The sequence below is a fragment of the Gavia stellata genome, chromosome 9, assembly GCF_030936135.1.
Source record: "Gavia stellata isolate bGavSte3 chromosome 9, bGavSte3.hap2, whole genome shotgun sequence".
NCBI classification, from domain to species: domain Eukaryota; kingdom Metazoa; phylum Chordata; class Aves; order Gaviiformes; family Gaviidae; genus Gavia; species Gavia stellata.
This window is the reverse complement of record NC_082602.1, coordinates 1,740,020-1,758,048: the sequence shown is the minus strand read 5'-3', so window position 1 is coordinate 1,758,048 and position 18,029 is coordinate 1,740,020. Positions and strand designations below refer to the sequence as shown.

The 18,029-nt window shown below is 41.0% G+C and overlaps 1 protein-coding gene across 1 annotated transcript in view; it reads left to right on the top strand.

Moving 5' to 3' along the window:
- The window catches only part of PCDH15 (protocadherin related 15), a 379,975-nt gene that overhangs the window by 204,883 nt on the left and 157,063 nt on the right, over positions 1–18,029 (top strand). The window contains exons 15-17 of the mRNA XM_059821547.1: positions 3,430–3,562; positions 9,772–9,851; positions 15,114–15,207. Coding sequence (XP_059677530.1) covers positions 3,430–3,562; positions 9,772–9,851; positions 15,114–15,207 — 307 coding nt within the window. The remainder of the gene's footprint in view (positions 1–3,429; positions 3,563–9,771; positions 9,852–15,113; positions 15,208–18,029) is intronic.

Genomic DNA, 18,029 nt, shown 5'->3' with positions numbered 1-18,029 from the left:
TCTGTCTCCTTTCCTTTCCTGTCCCAAAGTAGATTTTGTCAGCCACTTAAATGGACTGTTTATAACACACACAAAACGAATGGGTTAAAATTGCAAAGTGCTAATCAAAAATGGATTGGAAATGAAAAAAAAGTAGCTGTTTAATATTGTAGTGCTTTCAGTCTGCAGACTACTAGTGCTTTACGTTTGTGATCTTAAAGATTTGAAGGAAATTTACTTACTATTGTGGTGAACAGAAAGGTTTTTTTTTAAGAGCTTGAAAGACAACAAATCAGCTTGGGTATTGTAAAGACGTAGCAGGATCAGGGAAAAAATGATACAGAACAGTATATTTTTATTAAATACTCAGCAGCGGAAGAAAAATGCACGCTAAACCGTAGCTATTTGGATGTGTATATCATACGCAGACAGCAGCTATCCGAAGAAAATATGCAGCCCCAGTGCTCAAGTGATATTTTGTCTGCTAATTCATTGTGTCTGTTGTCGAGCATTTGGTGGTGATGGTTTTGTTTTTTTTTTTTTACTCCAACGATGTAAGTGTGGAACATGAATTCAGAAAGATTAGTGGGATATGAGGGAGTGTTTTAAAATAGACAAGAAGACAGGAAACTGATTGTAGTTTATTTACACGGAATGATCGACTTCAGTTGTAATTGTCCATCTTGCCCTGATTACGCTGGTTTTGTTTATATCCATTCAGTCAGCAATCTGCAAATTCAGCTTCTTAAATGCCCAAGGATATGATAGAAGGCTCTATCATCCACCGATGCATTTCAGTGCAAGTTATGCACTTGTTTAAAGTTTGATTAAATCAGATACGGGCCTGGCTCTTACGTTCAAAGCATAAGAGCCTCATCTCCTGTACTTGTAGAGGGATGCGAATCCGGCACTTGCTCCAGAGAGACACGGCTGTGGCAAGGCAGCATCCGCAGCATCGCTGTCCGTGGGTGCCTCAGGATTGCCCTGGCCTGGCTGGTAGTGGGGTTTTGGGGCACAGGTGGATGTCTGCTAGGCTGTCATGACATGGCTAGTGGGGGAGCAGTTGAACATTTAAGGTTCGTTAGAGTCAACTTGTATATATTGTTAATATATAGGTGGTGGGTTGACCTCAGCCAGCTGTTAGATACCCTCTCAGCTGCGCGCTCTCTCTCTCCTCAACAGGATGAGGGAGAAAATAAGGTGAGAAAGCGCGTGGGTTGAGGTAAAGACAGGGAGGTCACTTACCCATTACTGTCACAGGCAAAACAGACTTGACTTGGGAAAAATAATTTAACTTATTGTCAATGGTGAGAGATAAAGACAAAAACTAAACCAACAACTTCCACCAACTCCCCTTTTTGACCAGGCTCGACTTCACTCCTTCGTTCCCAGCTCCCCTCTGCCCCTGAGCGGCCCAGAGCGGGGGGACGGGGGTTACGCTCAGTCCCTAACAGCCCCGCTCTGCCGCTCCTTCCTCCCCAGCCTTTCCCTGCCCCACCGAGGTCTCCCCGGGGGCTGCGGGGGAGTCTCTGCTCTGGCGCCTGGAGCACCTCCTCCTCCTCTCCTCCTCGGTGCTCACAGGGCTGTTCCTCACATGTTTTTTCCTCATTCTTCTCCTGTTTGGTGTTTTTCCCCTTTCTTAAATCCGTTTCCCTGAGGCGCCACCTGAGGGGCCGGGCTGTGCCTGGCCGTGGGGCTGTTGGAACCAGCCGGAACCAGCTGGAACCGGCCCTGCCCGCCCCGGGGCAGCCCCAGCCTCTCCTCACAGGCAGCCCTCAGCCCCGCTGCTGCCCCTGGGCACCGGCAGCCCCTCAATGCAGCCGAAGAGCGTGCCTGTCTCCGTGAAGCAGCTCTGGGTATGTGCTCCAGGCGGGCCAAAACGTGCGGCTGAGCTGCGAAAGGTGGGACACACCAGGCTGGGTTTAATCCCTTCCTCGTGGGCTGTGGGGTGCGGGCTGCCTGTGTGGATGTGCCCCTAGGGATGGAGCTCCTTCTGCGGCAGTCACCTACAGTGGGACTCGTCTTTCTGGATAACGTGGTTCGTTATCTTGGAGCGTGGTCAGAGCGGCTGTGTGGCACAGCCCCTAAAACGTAGCTCTCTGTCACGATGTTGCAGCAACGGGCTGCCCAGCTCCGACCAGTGGCGCGGAGTTATCAAACCTGCTGGCAAAGGGCGGTGGGAAGCATCTGTAACGCATCAGTGACTGTGCTCGGTCAGAATCCTGTACAGCTAATTAAAAATATCAATCAGTAATGTGTCGATTTGGTATTTAATGAACTCTATTAGGTCACACAGAAGCTGTTTCAAATAAAATACATCTGGCAATTTCTGGTAGGAGTCTCTAAAATGCTCTGAGTTTGCTAGCCCTGTAAGAAGCAGCTCATTGTGCGTGCACCTTTTTCTTCTTCCCCCCAAAAAAACATTTGGGACATCTCCTTTTGTCCCAAAGGGATTTTGTTCCTTCAGCCCTGAAGCTGGAGATTTACCAACTTTGTCAAAGGACCTATGGGGATGAAATCTGCACTTGCAGTGCAACACTTGGTCTCCTCAGGACTTTGTTCTGGGGCAGTGGTACGGATTTAACGTTTAAGAGAGAAGGCAGATGGGATAACTGAGCAAAGATGCAAGAGAAAGGTCATTTTAAGCCAAATTTTAAATCTCTTTCAACTTCAGGGAGACTTTTGGCTACCTTTCTAAGTTTGGAGCAGTGGAATGGCAAGTGTGTGTACAGCAATGGTCTTTGCAAGGTCTGTAGTGGGTGTCAGTGTGTCCAAAAGAGCTTTCAACTTGCAAACTGGAATGCTTTTTGCTGGGTATTTGGCTTAGTCGGAGGGTTTGCCAGGTTTCCTTGGTGGGTTTTGTGGCCTCCTGTATTGCCGTGGCTCACTAGTCTGAAGTGGGCTTGTGTTTATCTCTGTGAACCACGGTATTGATGCAGCCTATTATAGAGTTGTGTACATCAGTCTTCTTCCAGCATTATTCTCTCTGAGAACATTTTCTGTTCTCTCTCTTCCAAAGACAGGTAGCAAACCAAACGACAGCAGGGATGCTCCAGGGGTGGATATTGTGCTTGGCAGGAGCAGTTACCATCTCAGAATTTGTCATCCTCTTCTAGAGAACACAGTATCACTAGGGGATTATGAGTTGTCTTTCTATGTGGAGTGTGCACTGATATCTTATTGTTTTGTTTTTCAGAGAACACTTGGGCTACTTCTAAAGAAATTATTTAACTTTTCTTCTGTTAATGTGCCAGCCTGCTTTATTTTTGATGCAGAATGAAAAATATGTCCTGAAGCTTTTAAAGGAGCAAAGGGAGGTTGTTAGAGCTGGAGAACACACAGCGTATAAAATAGACATTGTTGGTTGCCTTGTGTTTGTTGATTTATTAATTTTGACTGGCTTTGATGACTCTTTTTTTTTTTTTTTTCTTTCTTCCCCTCACATTGCAGGAGCTCTATTACTACTGTTTACATTGAGGTCCTTCCGCCCAACAACCAGAGCCCTCCGCGCTTTCCCCAGCTGATGTACAGCCTTGAAGTCAGCGAGGCCATGAGAATTGGAGCCGTTTTGTTAAACCTGCAGGTACAGATGCTTCCCTGTAAGCCTTTACCACGTTCCTTCTGTTTGTGTCCATGCCATGCAGAGCCTAGTTCTCGCATACAGGGCGAAAGGACAGTTTATAGGGATTGAAAATTACTTAATTGTAATAAATAGCCCCTTTTACATGGACCACATAGGGAAAGTGTTTACTTGGATATTTCTGTAACTTCTTTTTTGTGTTAAATGTGCTAAAAGGTACCGTAGGCTGCATATGAGACAGAAGCATATGAGAAAAAATTTTCATGAATGGCTCAAAACTTGAAAGGCCTGTGATTTCTTATGTTAAAATCTTTATATATACGTTTGCCACCAAATCAGAGGAGCTTAGGACCTTCTGCATCTCACTCACATGGAATTTCAGCAAGATTTTTGGCACTCAGCCTTCTTTAGCCTGGCGTTTTTGAAAAGCATCTGAAGATATTTACTCCCCTTGGTGTATGTAACAACTGCTGTTAACAGGCTAACAAAAAGCAGAGGTCCCGGTGCTAACTGACCACCTGACAAGAGGTCTGCGAGTGGAAGCAGTGAAAGCACGTTAGTCCAGTATTGCTTATAAATAATGCTGCATTGCCATACTTTGCAGACCCAGGTTGCTGCTCTGTGTGCTGCCGCATGGTTAATATATCAGCTTTCTCCTAGCTTATTTACTGTTCCCTAAGCTTTTGCTGCATTGTGTTCTGTCCACGTGTCTCGAAAGCCAGCTGTGCAAAATAGGTAGATAAATTTCAGCTCTTCAGATGATTTTTTGGTATTCAGGAACTTAATATTATTATGAAATAATTATGGCCTCAAGTCTAAAGCAATAAACTCTGTACAGCATGCTCTCCTGAGTGTGGTTCCTGTAAACATGATAGAGCGGTTGAGAGAGCTGGGGTTGTTCAGTCTGGAGAAGAGGAGGCTGAGGGGAGACCTTCTCGCTCTCTACAACTACCTGCAAGGAGGTTGTAGCAAGGTGGGTGTTGGTCTTTTCTCCCAAGTGACAAGCGATAGGACAAGAGGAGATGGCCTCAAGTCACGTCAGGGGAGGTTTAGACTGGATATTAGGAAAAACTTCTTCACTGAAAGGGTTGTCAGGCATTGGAACAGGCTGCCCAGGGAGGTGGTTAGGTCGCCATCCCTGGAGGTATTTAAAAGACGTGTAGACATGGCGCTTAGGGACATGGTTTAGTGGTGGGCTTGGCAGGGTTAGGTTTACGGTTGGATCTGATGATCTTAAAGGTCTTTTCCAACCTAAATGATTCTATGATTATTCAGACTTCATATAAAGCCATTCAGAGGAAGAAGACTGGAGACACCTGAGCTAAACAGAACCCATAGAGAGCAATAGCCTTATCTGCTTTAAGTCAGCGTAGCTCTATTGAAGTCTGTTGAACTCAGTGGAATTAGGTCAGTTCATATCAGATGAAGTGGGTGGCTCTGTGTGTTTTGTACATTCAGTAAATGCACAGAAGCAGAATAATCTAAACCAAAGTGTGCGAAATAAAGGAACTCTAATTGAGTCACTGATGCAGGTGAATGGGTAAGTTTCTATTAAAATCGTTTGCTGATGAAAGATTGAGATTATTATGGATGGTTAAGCTGATATAGTCACCTGCGCTGAGGGAGGACGACTCAATTAGCTCAGTGCTGAAAATTAACTTCTGGCGTGTCTCAAATGCCTGCAGTGAGTTCAGAATTGAAGAGCCATGCTCTTCAGGAGCCTTCTCCTCACTGGTGGGGAGGCACTTGGTTTTGGTAACCCCAAAGAGTAATGGGAGCCAGAAGCATGCTGAGAAACAGAAGCATTTGTGTTTACTTAACAGGTGCTGGAATATACAGCTGAAGGCCTGGGTGATTGTTGGAGGCAGAAAAACTATTAGCAGGTTTTAGTATTTAAGGATTTTATGCAATTTAAATGTGGTTAGAAAGTCAGCCTCATTGTTGGAATAATTTGTCTGCTTTAATGTTTTCACTAAACTCCAAACATTTTGCCTAGGTTTTGTTTTCCTTTTCAAATGATCCTTGGTAAGGTATGCTGAGTAAATCTGAGAGAGACAACCTGTGCCAGGCAGTGCAGGGGAGATGCAAAATGGTCATGCCAGCTACTCTCCTCCTAGCCAGGATGCTGGTGAGCGTTTTGGATACAGCAGCGGCTGTTCTCTTCCTACACACCCAAGGTCCCCAGAAATGACCAGTTACTGTGTTTGGGAAAGAGTGAAATGCACCAGTTGGTTTTAAGAGCTTTGGAAACACATAGAAAATGTTGTCTTCTACTTATTCTTACTGCAGTGTAGATTTATCTTATATTACCAATATGCTATGCGTGACTTGAATTCAGCTAGACAATTTCTGTTTATGAAAAATACTTAATTGTTAAATCACAAACATGCGTGCCTTCAGCTCTTGGGGATTAGTCAAAGACTCTATCTCTTGTAGGGCTGGTGGTCCTGGATCTGAAAGGCAGATGTGTTGTCTTTATAGTGCTAGTTCAACTGCCTCATTCTGCATTAATACACCCATCTGTATTAAAGGACTTCTGTTGTGTGGAGTGTATTTCTGTTTTCATCTTTTTTTATTCCCTGTGTAAAATTGGCCAGGACATTTTAAACATTCAGAAACTGAGTATTTAAGCTTCTGAAATCTTGTGCTGTCTTTTCCAGGCAAACAGAAAGTTACCTATTAGTCATCTTGGGGGTTTTGTGGAATTTGAACAATAGCTTAAGGTATTGCCTGTGTTCCGTAGGTAATATGGGCTATTACCAGACCTTAAATATTTAGCAAGTGTTTTCATATGTAAATTTTCACACTGACTTTTTCTTTCTTTAGTAGTCTTATCATACCTTAAGTCCCAAACCCTTAATGTATTGTTTTGGTTGGTGCAGTTGGGTTAAGAGGTTACGCTTTTATGACTCCCTTAGTAGTATTTTGTTAGTGTTGCATACAGCATGAGGATTACAAAAACTGGGAGAGAGCGAGCAAGTTACTTTAAATATTCCCAAATTAGCAAAACTGAAGATCTGCAAAACATCAGTGTCAATAACAATGCATATGCAGCTGTTTTAAATTTGCCTATTGGATTTTAAAATGCATGTTATAAAAATAAAATTTACTTTCTCCTTTTCTGTTAAAATTTTTCATGCAGATGATGGAAGGTTGTATCTTTTCTTATATTATCATTTATTTTATACTGTACCCAGTTGATCGTGACTGGTGTTTTAATTAACAACATTTGAGATTAAGTAATGCAATATTAAATGATCTCCACACTATTAATTTGTAAATAAACCTCAGAGTTTATTGCGTGCCTGGGAGGCATTTATTGCTTCATGTTCTGTCAGCCATTATTAATTAAAATATGCAAATAGTGTAATTTTTCTGGGAGTCTGCAAAACAAATAGGATCGTTATCACGGTCCAGTGATGTGCTGAACAAGGAAGCAACATGAAATCATTGTGTACAGTTTATGAAGTCACTGTATACAATTGATCTGGAAAACAGTAGGTAGAGATTGCTCTTTTCTCATGTGCAAGTCTTCAGTGCTTTTCTTATGTGCATAATAACTCGCTGTTCTTTGGTTTTAAAGAAAACAGAAGGTTTTTAAAACAATGATAAACTTTTTGCCCTGATTTTTTAAGTGTGTTGACTGAAAGGTACATTTTCTTTGGACAGAAGGAGAAAATGAAATGAACTTGAACCAGTCTTTTAGTTTCTGTCTTTTTGAGAGTCTCGTGACTTGTTATGAATGAATGTAGACCCTTAACAAACCTCTGCGATACCCTTAAATGTGAAGTGAGGACAGGGTCCCCTGCAGGTAAGGTAAAAAGAATACACAGGACCACTAAGGACAGAAGCAACAATGTGATTCTGGTGATTTAGGGTCTACAGTAGTCCTCAGAGATGCCAGCTAGTCGGATTTTCTCCATCCGGTATTTGTGTAGTTCTGTATTCTTGGCTAACAATTTTTCACTTTACCGAGTCAAATCCTGACCATTCATACCTTCAGCATAAGAGCATCTGAATTCTGCTCACACCCTCTGACGTGCTGGCACCTCCTGTCACTCGCTGCCATCCGTGGATTTTATGAACAAATTTTCTATTCTGTCACTGATGCTGTTAATGAAAACATTGATCGACTTTGGAAGAAATACACACACCTTTGCAGAATTTAGTCAATACTAAATGCTATCCGCTGCTGTCTGACCTTAATTTTTATGATCAGTTTTATTCTTGCTTAATCCCATCTTGAGTTTGGAGACCGTGTTGTCTAAACATGTTTGTGAAAATGTCATATAAGGCAGTGTGAAAAGCCTTACTATGGCTAAGACGCATTATTACATCCACAACTTTTTCCCTATGTACATGACCTGTTGTCCTGTTGTAAAAGAAGATTAAATTGCTTCGGCATACTTTGTTCTCGAGAAATTTAGCTTTGTGTTATCCATCTCCATATTGTCATCGCAGGTACTTACAAATAATTTGATTTTTTGTGGTTTTCTGGGAATTGAGCTCTACCTGGCTGGTTTGTGATTTCCTGGCTCTTTCCTCTGTGAAAGATGTACCTTCTGTTTGCCCTTCAGCACATTTGTCCTCTGTGAGTTTTCAAAGAAAACTGCTAATGGTTTTGAGATTGCTTCAGCCCATGTTTTTATACACTAGGATGAATTTCATCAGGCTTTAATTTCAGCAGATGATTTAAAGATGCTCTGTTTATGTACCTCTTCTCTGCCCTATTCTTTCTCTATTCTCATCTGCAATTTTACCCCTTTGTTGCCACTTTCAATTTTGTTACCTGCTTGATTGCAGTTGAAATGCAAGAAGCGTTAGCTCTTTGACCTTCTCAACATCATCCTTTTTGCTTTTATACTGCGTCAAAGTACCACGCTCCTCAAGTTTCCTCTGTAATTTAAACATTTCTCTGTTATCCTTTGTATTCTTTTCTGTTTCTATTACAGTTTTGCCTCGACTTTTTCTGACTTTGTCCGCATATAGTTGTACTTGTTTTTTTCTTTATACTGGTCCCCTTCATCTGATTTAGCCACTATTTTCTATACGATTCCTTTGGTTAAGGCAAGTTGGTCTCTTACTAGATTCCCTGTTCTGCCTATACACTGGAATAGTTTGTGCTTCTGTTCTTCATGTTGGGGGGTTGTGTTGGTTTTTGCTTGTTTTTCTTTTTTTATCTTAAGAACTGCTTTTTAGATGGTCAGCCCAAAGATACACAGTTCTTGACTGTGGTCCACAGGAAATGCTTATGGAAAATAGACTAAGAAGAAGGGTGGTTGTTGAAAGACGAGAAACACAAAAATACTCTCTCCTTATCTTCTTTTTAATTTTGATGTGTTTCCTAATAAATCCTATCTGCCCTTCTTTGAACTTGTTGGTTGGCCTTCTTGCAATTCTCATAGCAGTGTTTTTATTGTTTTTCCTGTGATAGCATGCTTAATCACTTTAGATTTTCAATGCTAAATAGTTGTAACTGTGAGACAGTTCGGTAGACGGTGTTTCCTCTGAAAAGCACCCGATAGTCTTTTTGGGGAAAAGGTATGTGCCCACTTGACAAAAAAAGTAACAATTACAGGGCCATTTTTGGAAATAGATTAGCCACAGCTTAACTTCAAAAGGAGTTGACTCAAGTTGTGAAAAGCTGTTTTGTCATCTGGTAGGTGGAATATACTTGTTTTGGTGCTGTTAATAGTCCTTCTTGAAGGTCTATCCTGATATTCATCCCCCCAACAGCAAATTACGGTGGAGGGCGGGTGCTGCAATGTCTACACTGCTCAATGGAGCATCAACAAAAGGATTGGGATTCTGGTAGACTAAAAGAAAGAGGAATCTGGATAAGAACTGGAAATTAGGAACAAAGAAAACAAAACATTCAGTCTGTTCAGTCTGTAGCTGCACGAAAATGAAAGTAATTGAATAAAGCCTGAATGTCATACTTGTGATGCTGTGTGTTTATGTGTAGTAGTCATTTGAAAGTCTGTATTCAGGATATTGTTCTTTCTCGGTAGGATAAGAATTCTGATGTGCTACAGCTTTATTTTAAGTTGCCCATCTGTAATTACCACTGTTGCCTTAGAAGTAGAGAGGTTAACGTCATTCCTGTAGGTAACTTTAACAGAACTTCAGGGGTTAATTTTCCAGTTTATAAATCGAAGGAAAGAAAAGAAAGCTTTCTAACTGACTTCATTTTATCCTCTTTTTTCCTAAAGGCTTTTGATAGAGAGGGTGACCCTATACGATACCTCATTCAGAATGGAGATCCTCAACAAGTTTTTAATCTCTCTCAAAGGTAAGTGGAAGCCCCTTAGAAAATAGACTTGTAACTTTTGAGTCAAGTGAATATGTGGGCTGAGAGCAAAAGAAAAGACTTGCAATCAGACATATTCAGCTGTTCCTTAGATTGGCTCTTAGACATTAATGAGAGCTCTGTGAATGATACTGCACTCTGGAATTTTTCACAGGGGACTATTTATTTATTTTAAGCACTTTAGTAGGTAAAACTCACTGAGGTGGAAACATTCTATTTAAAAGAGTAGCCAGGGATTAATTAAAAACCTTATACTTGTCAGCTCTTGAATAATGACAGGGACAATTTTTGCTTTAGGTTTCCTGCCTTCAAGCATTTCAGTCTGTAGCGGAAAGTCTTTTGAGCATTGTTTTAAAATCTCTTTACCTTAAATTGAATACCGACTTAAATAGAGTTAGGAAGAGAGGGTACGTTATGAAATTCTAAGCACCAGGTAGGTCTGTGCCTGTCCCACCACTCCTGTCTGTATTTTACCCAAGCAGCTATTATTATTTACACTCCAAGGTATCTTTTTTCTTTGCAGGAAGAAGTGAGGGTAGTGAGCTGACTTCCCGTGGTAGATGATGGGACAAAAGTAACCTGGGGCTTATTTGTTCATGGTGCTCATATAATTGCAAAAAATTGTTCTAATTTGGTGTGAGGGAGAGATTGTACTGAAACAGGTCTGTATATTCTGAGTAAGCTCTTGGTTACTCGCTGTAATAAATCTCCCATATACGGAGAATCAAATCACTTATGAAACAGAGTGAAAAAAGCCTTGAAGATCCCAAGAGATGCTGATGCTGTTATCCACCAAGATTGATGGGCCCTCTAATAATAGAGACTTGTCAGGCAAGGAAAGGGACAGCTTAGAGGAGACTGTTTCATTGAGGTGGCAAGAGCAGGAAATGATGTTGGACTGCTGGTTTTATTCGTTGCTTAGGGCTGGAGTTTTCAGTGCAAATCAGTGCTTTGTTCATCAGCTCAGAGGGAGCGCTAGGAGTCGTAGCTGCAGCACAGCACAGGTTTTGTGGGGTTTTCCGCGCAAGCGATCCTCCCCTTAACCATAGAGAAACTTGGTCTGACCCACTCTGTGACCTCTAGAACTTGAATAATGAGGAGCGTGCCTGGCTACATGAGAGACGCTCCGAAGGAGGGTTACTCGGTGGGTAGTTATTTTGTATAGTTCGTGCTTATCACAGTGCTGTTCACATCGTAACATAAAAATCCTGATAGCTCTCCATGCCAGAGAGCCACATTAAAAAATGTGTGCAAATTCAGGCCAACTTCTGGCCTGCCAAACCCGTGGTGTGAAGGTATTCTAGAAGTCGGATCCAAGGCAGCTCCTGTATTGTCCCGCTTTGGATGTGTAAAGAGTGTGGCGATATCCAGGAGTCAAGCTGTTAAAGGTGGCATGTGAGTTCACAGCTGTGGATTCAGCCTGAAAACAAGTAAGAAATCTCTGGTGTGCTCGCTGAAGGCTGCAGGCACAGCGCACCGCTATGTGTCCATGGGCAGCATTGCAGCAGTTGCAGGTGTCACCTCCCAGGGCCTTTCAGGGGCGGCTGGGAGTCCTCCTCCATCCCACCCGGCCTCCGGGGCCCATGGTGGGCAGCCTGACCCCCCCCCGACACACACCCCCCAGCCTCACATCCACCCCCCGTGTGTCTGAGCATCACGGCACGCTGAGGGTTTCAGCACAAACTCAGGTGTGCATTTGTCTTTTTGATCTGTTGCCTCTTGGTAAAAAGGAGAGGTCTTTGAAGTGTTTTCTCCTTCCTGCTCTCCTTCCATCTGTTTTCTTGGAAGTCGTTTGTGCGAAGTTTTCTTCAGCCTTATGCACGTTTTTTCTAGATGCTGAAATGTCTTGATAGGAGATTAAAGTAGGATTAATATTAAACAAAGCATATAGTTCAAGTGAGTGGCATATTAAGGCTATGGGAATTTATCTCAGTGTTACATAAATACATTTTTAGATATTTTTAAGGCCAAGGCAGACACCATGAACATGATTCTCTCTCTTTCTTTTTCTCATCTGGATTATTTTCTTGCATCCTGGAGCATGTCAGTTGATCCCTGTGTAATTCCCTAACTGGCGGCATGAGTACTGAGTATTACCAGTTTTACTCCTGCCTACTAGATCTTTTTTATCGTCAATCTGAGGATTGCAAGATGGTTTTCTTCCTTCCTCTTTGGCAATACAGCCTGAGCATGATCTGTAGTAATTTGGTACCTCCTTATGCTCCCCAGGGAAAGTGATGATTAAAAGCTGGGGCGTGAAATGAATGCGAGTACATCTGAATCCTTGAGTAAAACACAGGAGCCTTTATAAATTAGCCTGTCTCTTGAATGATGTTCATCTATTGAAATGGAGACCATAGATTGCAATTGTTCAAGAGGTAGGAAGGAGGAGATAAAAAAGATGATATGATAGTGCAAAAATGTTTGAGAAATTTAAATGGATACATACAGCTAAAGGCCAGTGTTAGTAACGCAGTATTTGTTGTCAGTGTTTTATTCTTAGCTCCACTTTGAAATTTTTTTTGTGAATTAATACTTTACCACAGAAGTGGTTTATGTTTTATTCACTGTTCCTTTCCTAAAAAATTCTTCTGTTCATATTTTTTTGCAATGTCTTGAACAAATGCTGAAAAATGTATATGATCTATTATGATAGCTAATTGATTTGCAGAAACACCTGGAAATAAGAGAATTGTTAAAATACAGAGCATGGTTCAGCATTTTGTGTCAGTTAATAATACATCCGACTTCCCTACAGCCCTCAAAGGAAGTTAATGCCTTTCCCAGTAGTGTCACTACTGTTGCAACGTCTGCTATTTATAAATTTTAAAAAGCTTAGTTTAAAAGTTAAATGGTCTTCAGTAATATAACAATAATATTAATTGAGCTCAGCTGAATATTCCATAGCAGAAGACTGTACATAAGACTGGAAGGAAAAATGAGATACGCAGCATTACTAATTTGTCGCACACAAATTACAGGATAGTTGCTGGAAATCTCACCACTTGCACACTCATTGCCTTCTTGTGGGCCATGCACGTATGCAATGCTAAGGATTTACTGTTAGTCTAATTAAAGTCTTAATAGTCCAATCAAATGATTATTAGTAGTCCAGTTATGGCACTAATGCAAATAGCTAAAATTGGATATATCCATATGTTTTAATATACAATATGAAATATGTATAATGTAATTTGTTTTATGTATACATGTAATTGTAACATTTATATATGTATATATACACATATTTTAAAGATATAGCTATACATATAGCTACATATATTTCCATTACTATATATAACTCTATATAAAAATGTGTGTAAGTATATACACAAACTTTCCAAGTGCTTGCTCTGGTGTTAAACATTACCCTTCCACTTTCCCTTTGGGCCCTCAGGGCAGTAATTTCCTCCAGAGCAGGGGTCTATGCTGAGTCTTCAGCATCTGAAGTCCTGCCCTGGGAGGAGGAGTATGATGCTGACCGTTTCATTCCCCTCCCTCTAGGATCCATTTTGAGTCATTTTTATGTTTGTTAACACACTCTGTACCACGCTTTTTTTCCCCATCTGCCTGCAAGTTTTATCTTAAATCTAAACTTACTGCATGGGGTGTGTTTTACATATGTGGATACTGGTTTATCGTTCCCTTTGTGACCCCAGACTGGTTTTGGGTGGCTCCTGAGGTTGTGTTTCTTTATCAGTAGTAGGCTACTGGTGAGGTGTTTGTAGCCCGGGGCTCTGGTGGCATCCTGTGCCTGAACTTCCACTACATTCCAGAGGCCGTGCCTGTAGTGTTCCGTACATAGTTCAGTCTCTGCACAATAACCACATTATACCTACCTATTAGTTACAAAAAATATATATAAAAATAGGCTCCACACTACAAAATTATAGAAGAGTAAGAAAAAGCTGTTTAGGTTCTAGGTCATGAACATAATGTGTAGGTTCAATCAGTAAAATTTGTAGTTACGCCTGACAAATGCTTGTGTCTGATACGTCCATTAAAAATGGAATAACACATGCAAAGTCACAGCATGCCAAGATCCCAGCCCGTGTGGATTTTGCACTGCAAAATCATGTGTTGTTACACTTTTCTTAAAATGTTACAAAGCAACTCTGACATGTTTGGTGGAGTTTCATGGGACAAGCTGCTTAGCTGTGCAACAAGAGGATAAATGTCATCCTGGATCCATGTTTGTTGATGCATATTTGTTAAATAGCCTATGGATTGCATGGCATTTAAGAGAGATCTCCATTTGTTACATACTTGACCATGTTCCAGTAAACACCAAAATCTAAATGAAATACAGAGCTTCAGCGCTGGTCACGGAACTACCACTTGTGCCGGTTCAATTAAGCAGAGTTTAGCTTGCTTAGAATTGTCAACTCAACGGTACTTTCCTGATGCTTCCTAGTATAGAAGTAATGAGTCCACGGTGGGATCTTGTCTCTGTGTCGCTACAGCACACCTCCAAGTGGCTTCCAGACTTCTGTGTGAGGAAATTGGATCATCCTAGGGACAAAATCTAGGTTGTTTTGTTTGTCAGCAGTTATAGGAATTTGCAATGCTTTCAAACAGCATTTTTGTAAAATTTTATTTGTTTTATTTGTTGTGTATATGGCTTCCAAGTAGCCCTTCACTCGGGCATCAATAATCACAATATTCTGGTTCATTTTCCACAGCGTTTGTGCCTACGTTAATATTTCATTATGAAGGAATACGGTATGCCTGTACTAGCACTGAAAGGGCATTAGCTCACTGCAGTGCTTTTACTGCAGTTACACAACATGCAAGTTAGTACCCTTTCCCCGTAAAACTCTATGGAGCCTCATACTTAAGACGGTGCATGTTGTATTCCCGGAGTTTACTGCCGGAATCCTTTCAGGGCTATCGGGACTCCTCTGTGATTAATAGACGGCTTGTGTTTCTCTCTTCTCATTTATTGTAGCATGCAGCTTTCTAACCAACGAGGGTCCTGTGTTCAGTGTAGGTCTATCTTTTGTGTAATCCTGTAGATCACTACGTTGTTATTTTAATCCTAAATTATACATGCATCGAAGTGGGAAGCATTAGAAATTGGCTCATTGTTTTTATTAGCCTTCACCTACACAAAACATGCTTTTAATAAGCTTATTAACTTGCTTAAAGGGCAACATTTGCCTAATGCAAAGTAGTGGAACAAAAGTGCTTGTAGATATCTTAAAAGTGTTGTGATAACATTTTATGTTTTTGTTTTATTACTAGTTCTGGACTGCTAGCCTTAGGAAAGCCCTTGGACAGAGAAAGCACTGATCGCTATATTCTGATTGTTACAGCCTCGGATGGCAGACCAGATGGGGTGAGTTTCCTGTGAGAGTTTAAGAAAACGGGCTACTACGATACGTAGTTATGCACTTGAAATAGTCTAATTGTAGTATCTTTTATATGGGTCTTGATCAAATATATCTGTGATCTGCAACAATTTTCGTTTGCCTCAAAAAGGTTTGTATTGATAAAGCCTGTATATCACCGGGCTAATGTCCTTTGATCTTGAAACAAAGTGACTTTGCAGCTACTTCTGCCTTTTTGTTATTCTTCAACAAGAACCAATGCAGTCAAGGTTTTGCGTCATTCTGATATGTGCATCTTCTTACTGTTTCTCCTCCGTGCTATTAAATAACCAGTCTTCCTTCTTACCTTCTCCTAAAGATCAGTTATGTGGGCAGCTATGTTATAGATTTGTACTTTATCTAGTCAAATGCACTGGACTTTTTTCAGACTTGACAGATGAAAGCACTGTCCAGCTTTAGGTTTTTTTAAGCTCTCAGGAAAAAACTGGAAAAGTGCCCATGCCGCTTCTCTTAAAAAACAAAACTTTTTTATCGGGAGGTATTTCTAAGTCTCCTATGTTTGCGTTGATGAGGCATGCACTGACCCCGCAGTCAAACCAGCAAACTATTGCTCACATTTGTGTTTAGTATAACAAAATTGTGATTTTCAATTTCCATAATAAAAAACGGAGGGCTATTTAAGGATATGTATTTATTTATCAAGCAGAGGCAATGGAATTAGGTTTTCTAAAAGTTTGCAGCAATCCCAACAGGGGGAATTTACCGCAGTTGGGATTGTGTAAGTTACAGCAGTTCTCCTATGGACTTGTGCCAAGAAATAATAGCATAGATGGAGGAGAAGTCTCTAAGTATCTGACCTTAGAATTACAGTATATAAGAGCAGATGTAGAATAATATATCCACATTATCTAGGCTATTCTAGGAGGCAGTGTTCAGCTTTGAGATTGAAACAGAGGAATCTTTGACAGTTTGCTAAGGAGCGATCCTGAAAGGTATGTGGTTTGCACCCTTGCTCAGCCTGCCTTCAGTCAGCAGAAGAAAATCTTTACATATTATTTCTGTGGCATGCTCATTTCCCTATTTTAGCTTCTTCAGCTTATAAGATTTGCCTTCCTGCTCAGAAATTTTTTCCCAAAGTACTAAGAAAGTTTTATAGCCTTTATGCAGTTTTATGGCAATTTGGAGTAACTGTAACAGAGCCTACACCTTTTCCATTAAAAATCTGGTTACAGGTATCTTCAGTAATTCATCTTAATATTTGTAATTTTGTTGCTTGTGAACTACTCTCCATTCTTGATAGCTACGAGTTCAGTTGTTTTAATCTCTTTAATTGTTTTAAAACTTCCAGCTGTGAAATCTGAAGATTTCAATAGAAGACTTGTGTTCTGTTTCAGACTATGTGATGCTGCTCAGATGATACTATCTGGGGCATAGAAAGGCCACTGAAAAGATATTTCCTCTTCCTTTCATCTAGAGATTCATTCTCTTTGTCCTGAAACTTAACTGGACATCTGATCCATTTTAATAGTCAGAAGATAACAGTTGCTTTTTTAATAGAAATCCATGGCATGCTGCTTGACATAAAATAGTTGTACATATGGTGAGATATGGCTTTTGAAGCTCAACTGTGTACAAACCATCAACAATAAACTGCGGAGGGCTTCGTTAGTATTGTCTCTGAACTACGCTGATGTAGGGTGGACTACCTGTTGCAGCAGAAGTCATGGATACTTAAGCCTGTGAGCAGTTCAGTAGCCAGGCTGGAGCAAGTAGCAGCCATGTTGTTGGGGGAATGGACTGTCCTTTTATTCTTCATGCCTCGCCTAACCCAATGAAGTCAGGGCTTGAGGTTCCTAGAGGTGTGGTAATAGAAATAAAAACAGTAGCATTCTCAAAAGTAATTGTAATGATATGCAAATTTCAAGGATTTTTTTTTAAAGTGGGTTTGGTTTCTTTTTTTTGAGAGTATGAAGAGTACCCCACAAGGAAATCAAATAATTAGAGCCCAAAGAACTGTTGTAACTTCAATAGAAGGTATTTGTGATCTCCCAACACTGGCATAAAACTCATCATTTCTCAATAAGCACAACAGTTCTTAGTAGTACAGCAGTCACTCAACAAGCAGAAAGATGAGCAGAACAGCAGCAGGTCGCTTGACTCTTTGGTACTGAATGCTCTTGATGGACTGTGTTGTTATGTTGTCGTTGCTATAACAACATCATTCACTTAAAAAAAATCTGCTCCCCTGCTATCTCATTATCTGCTTTCCTCCCTTAATACCATGTGCTTTTTTTGCTGGAGTTTTGTGTCTGCAGGTGTGTGTGTGTTAAACTGTTCTCAGTGAAATGTAGTCACGTTTTCTAGCTTGTGTGTGTTCTCTTAACTGCTGCTTGGTTTAGGCTCTTCATCACTATCTCTTACCTTGGCTGTAGCTGTTTTCTTCTGTTATGATACTTTCTGCCAGTGGTGGGGCACCGTTCTTCTTAACATTGTACAGCAGTATGGCTTACTTGACCAGCTGACTTGATTGCTCTTGCACCCTAAACGTCTGGTGACAGTACACGAAATGAAAGGGTTAGGAGTTGGCTGGGCTTGCCAGTATCACAAATGAGACTGTATAAGTCTCTCAGCTTTTATTTTACAAACAAATAGATGAAACAGGGCAGCTCAGCCCATTAACTCTCCGTGCCTTTTCCATGCCAGGAAACAGTGGCTTTGACTACTTTGCAAGGCTTCCTTGTGCCTTTGCACAATTTCTTTGATTTGCAGCTCTTCTGGACTTACTCTCTGCCATTCGACAGGCTCCTCCTGGGTCAGGGACTCATTTAAA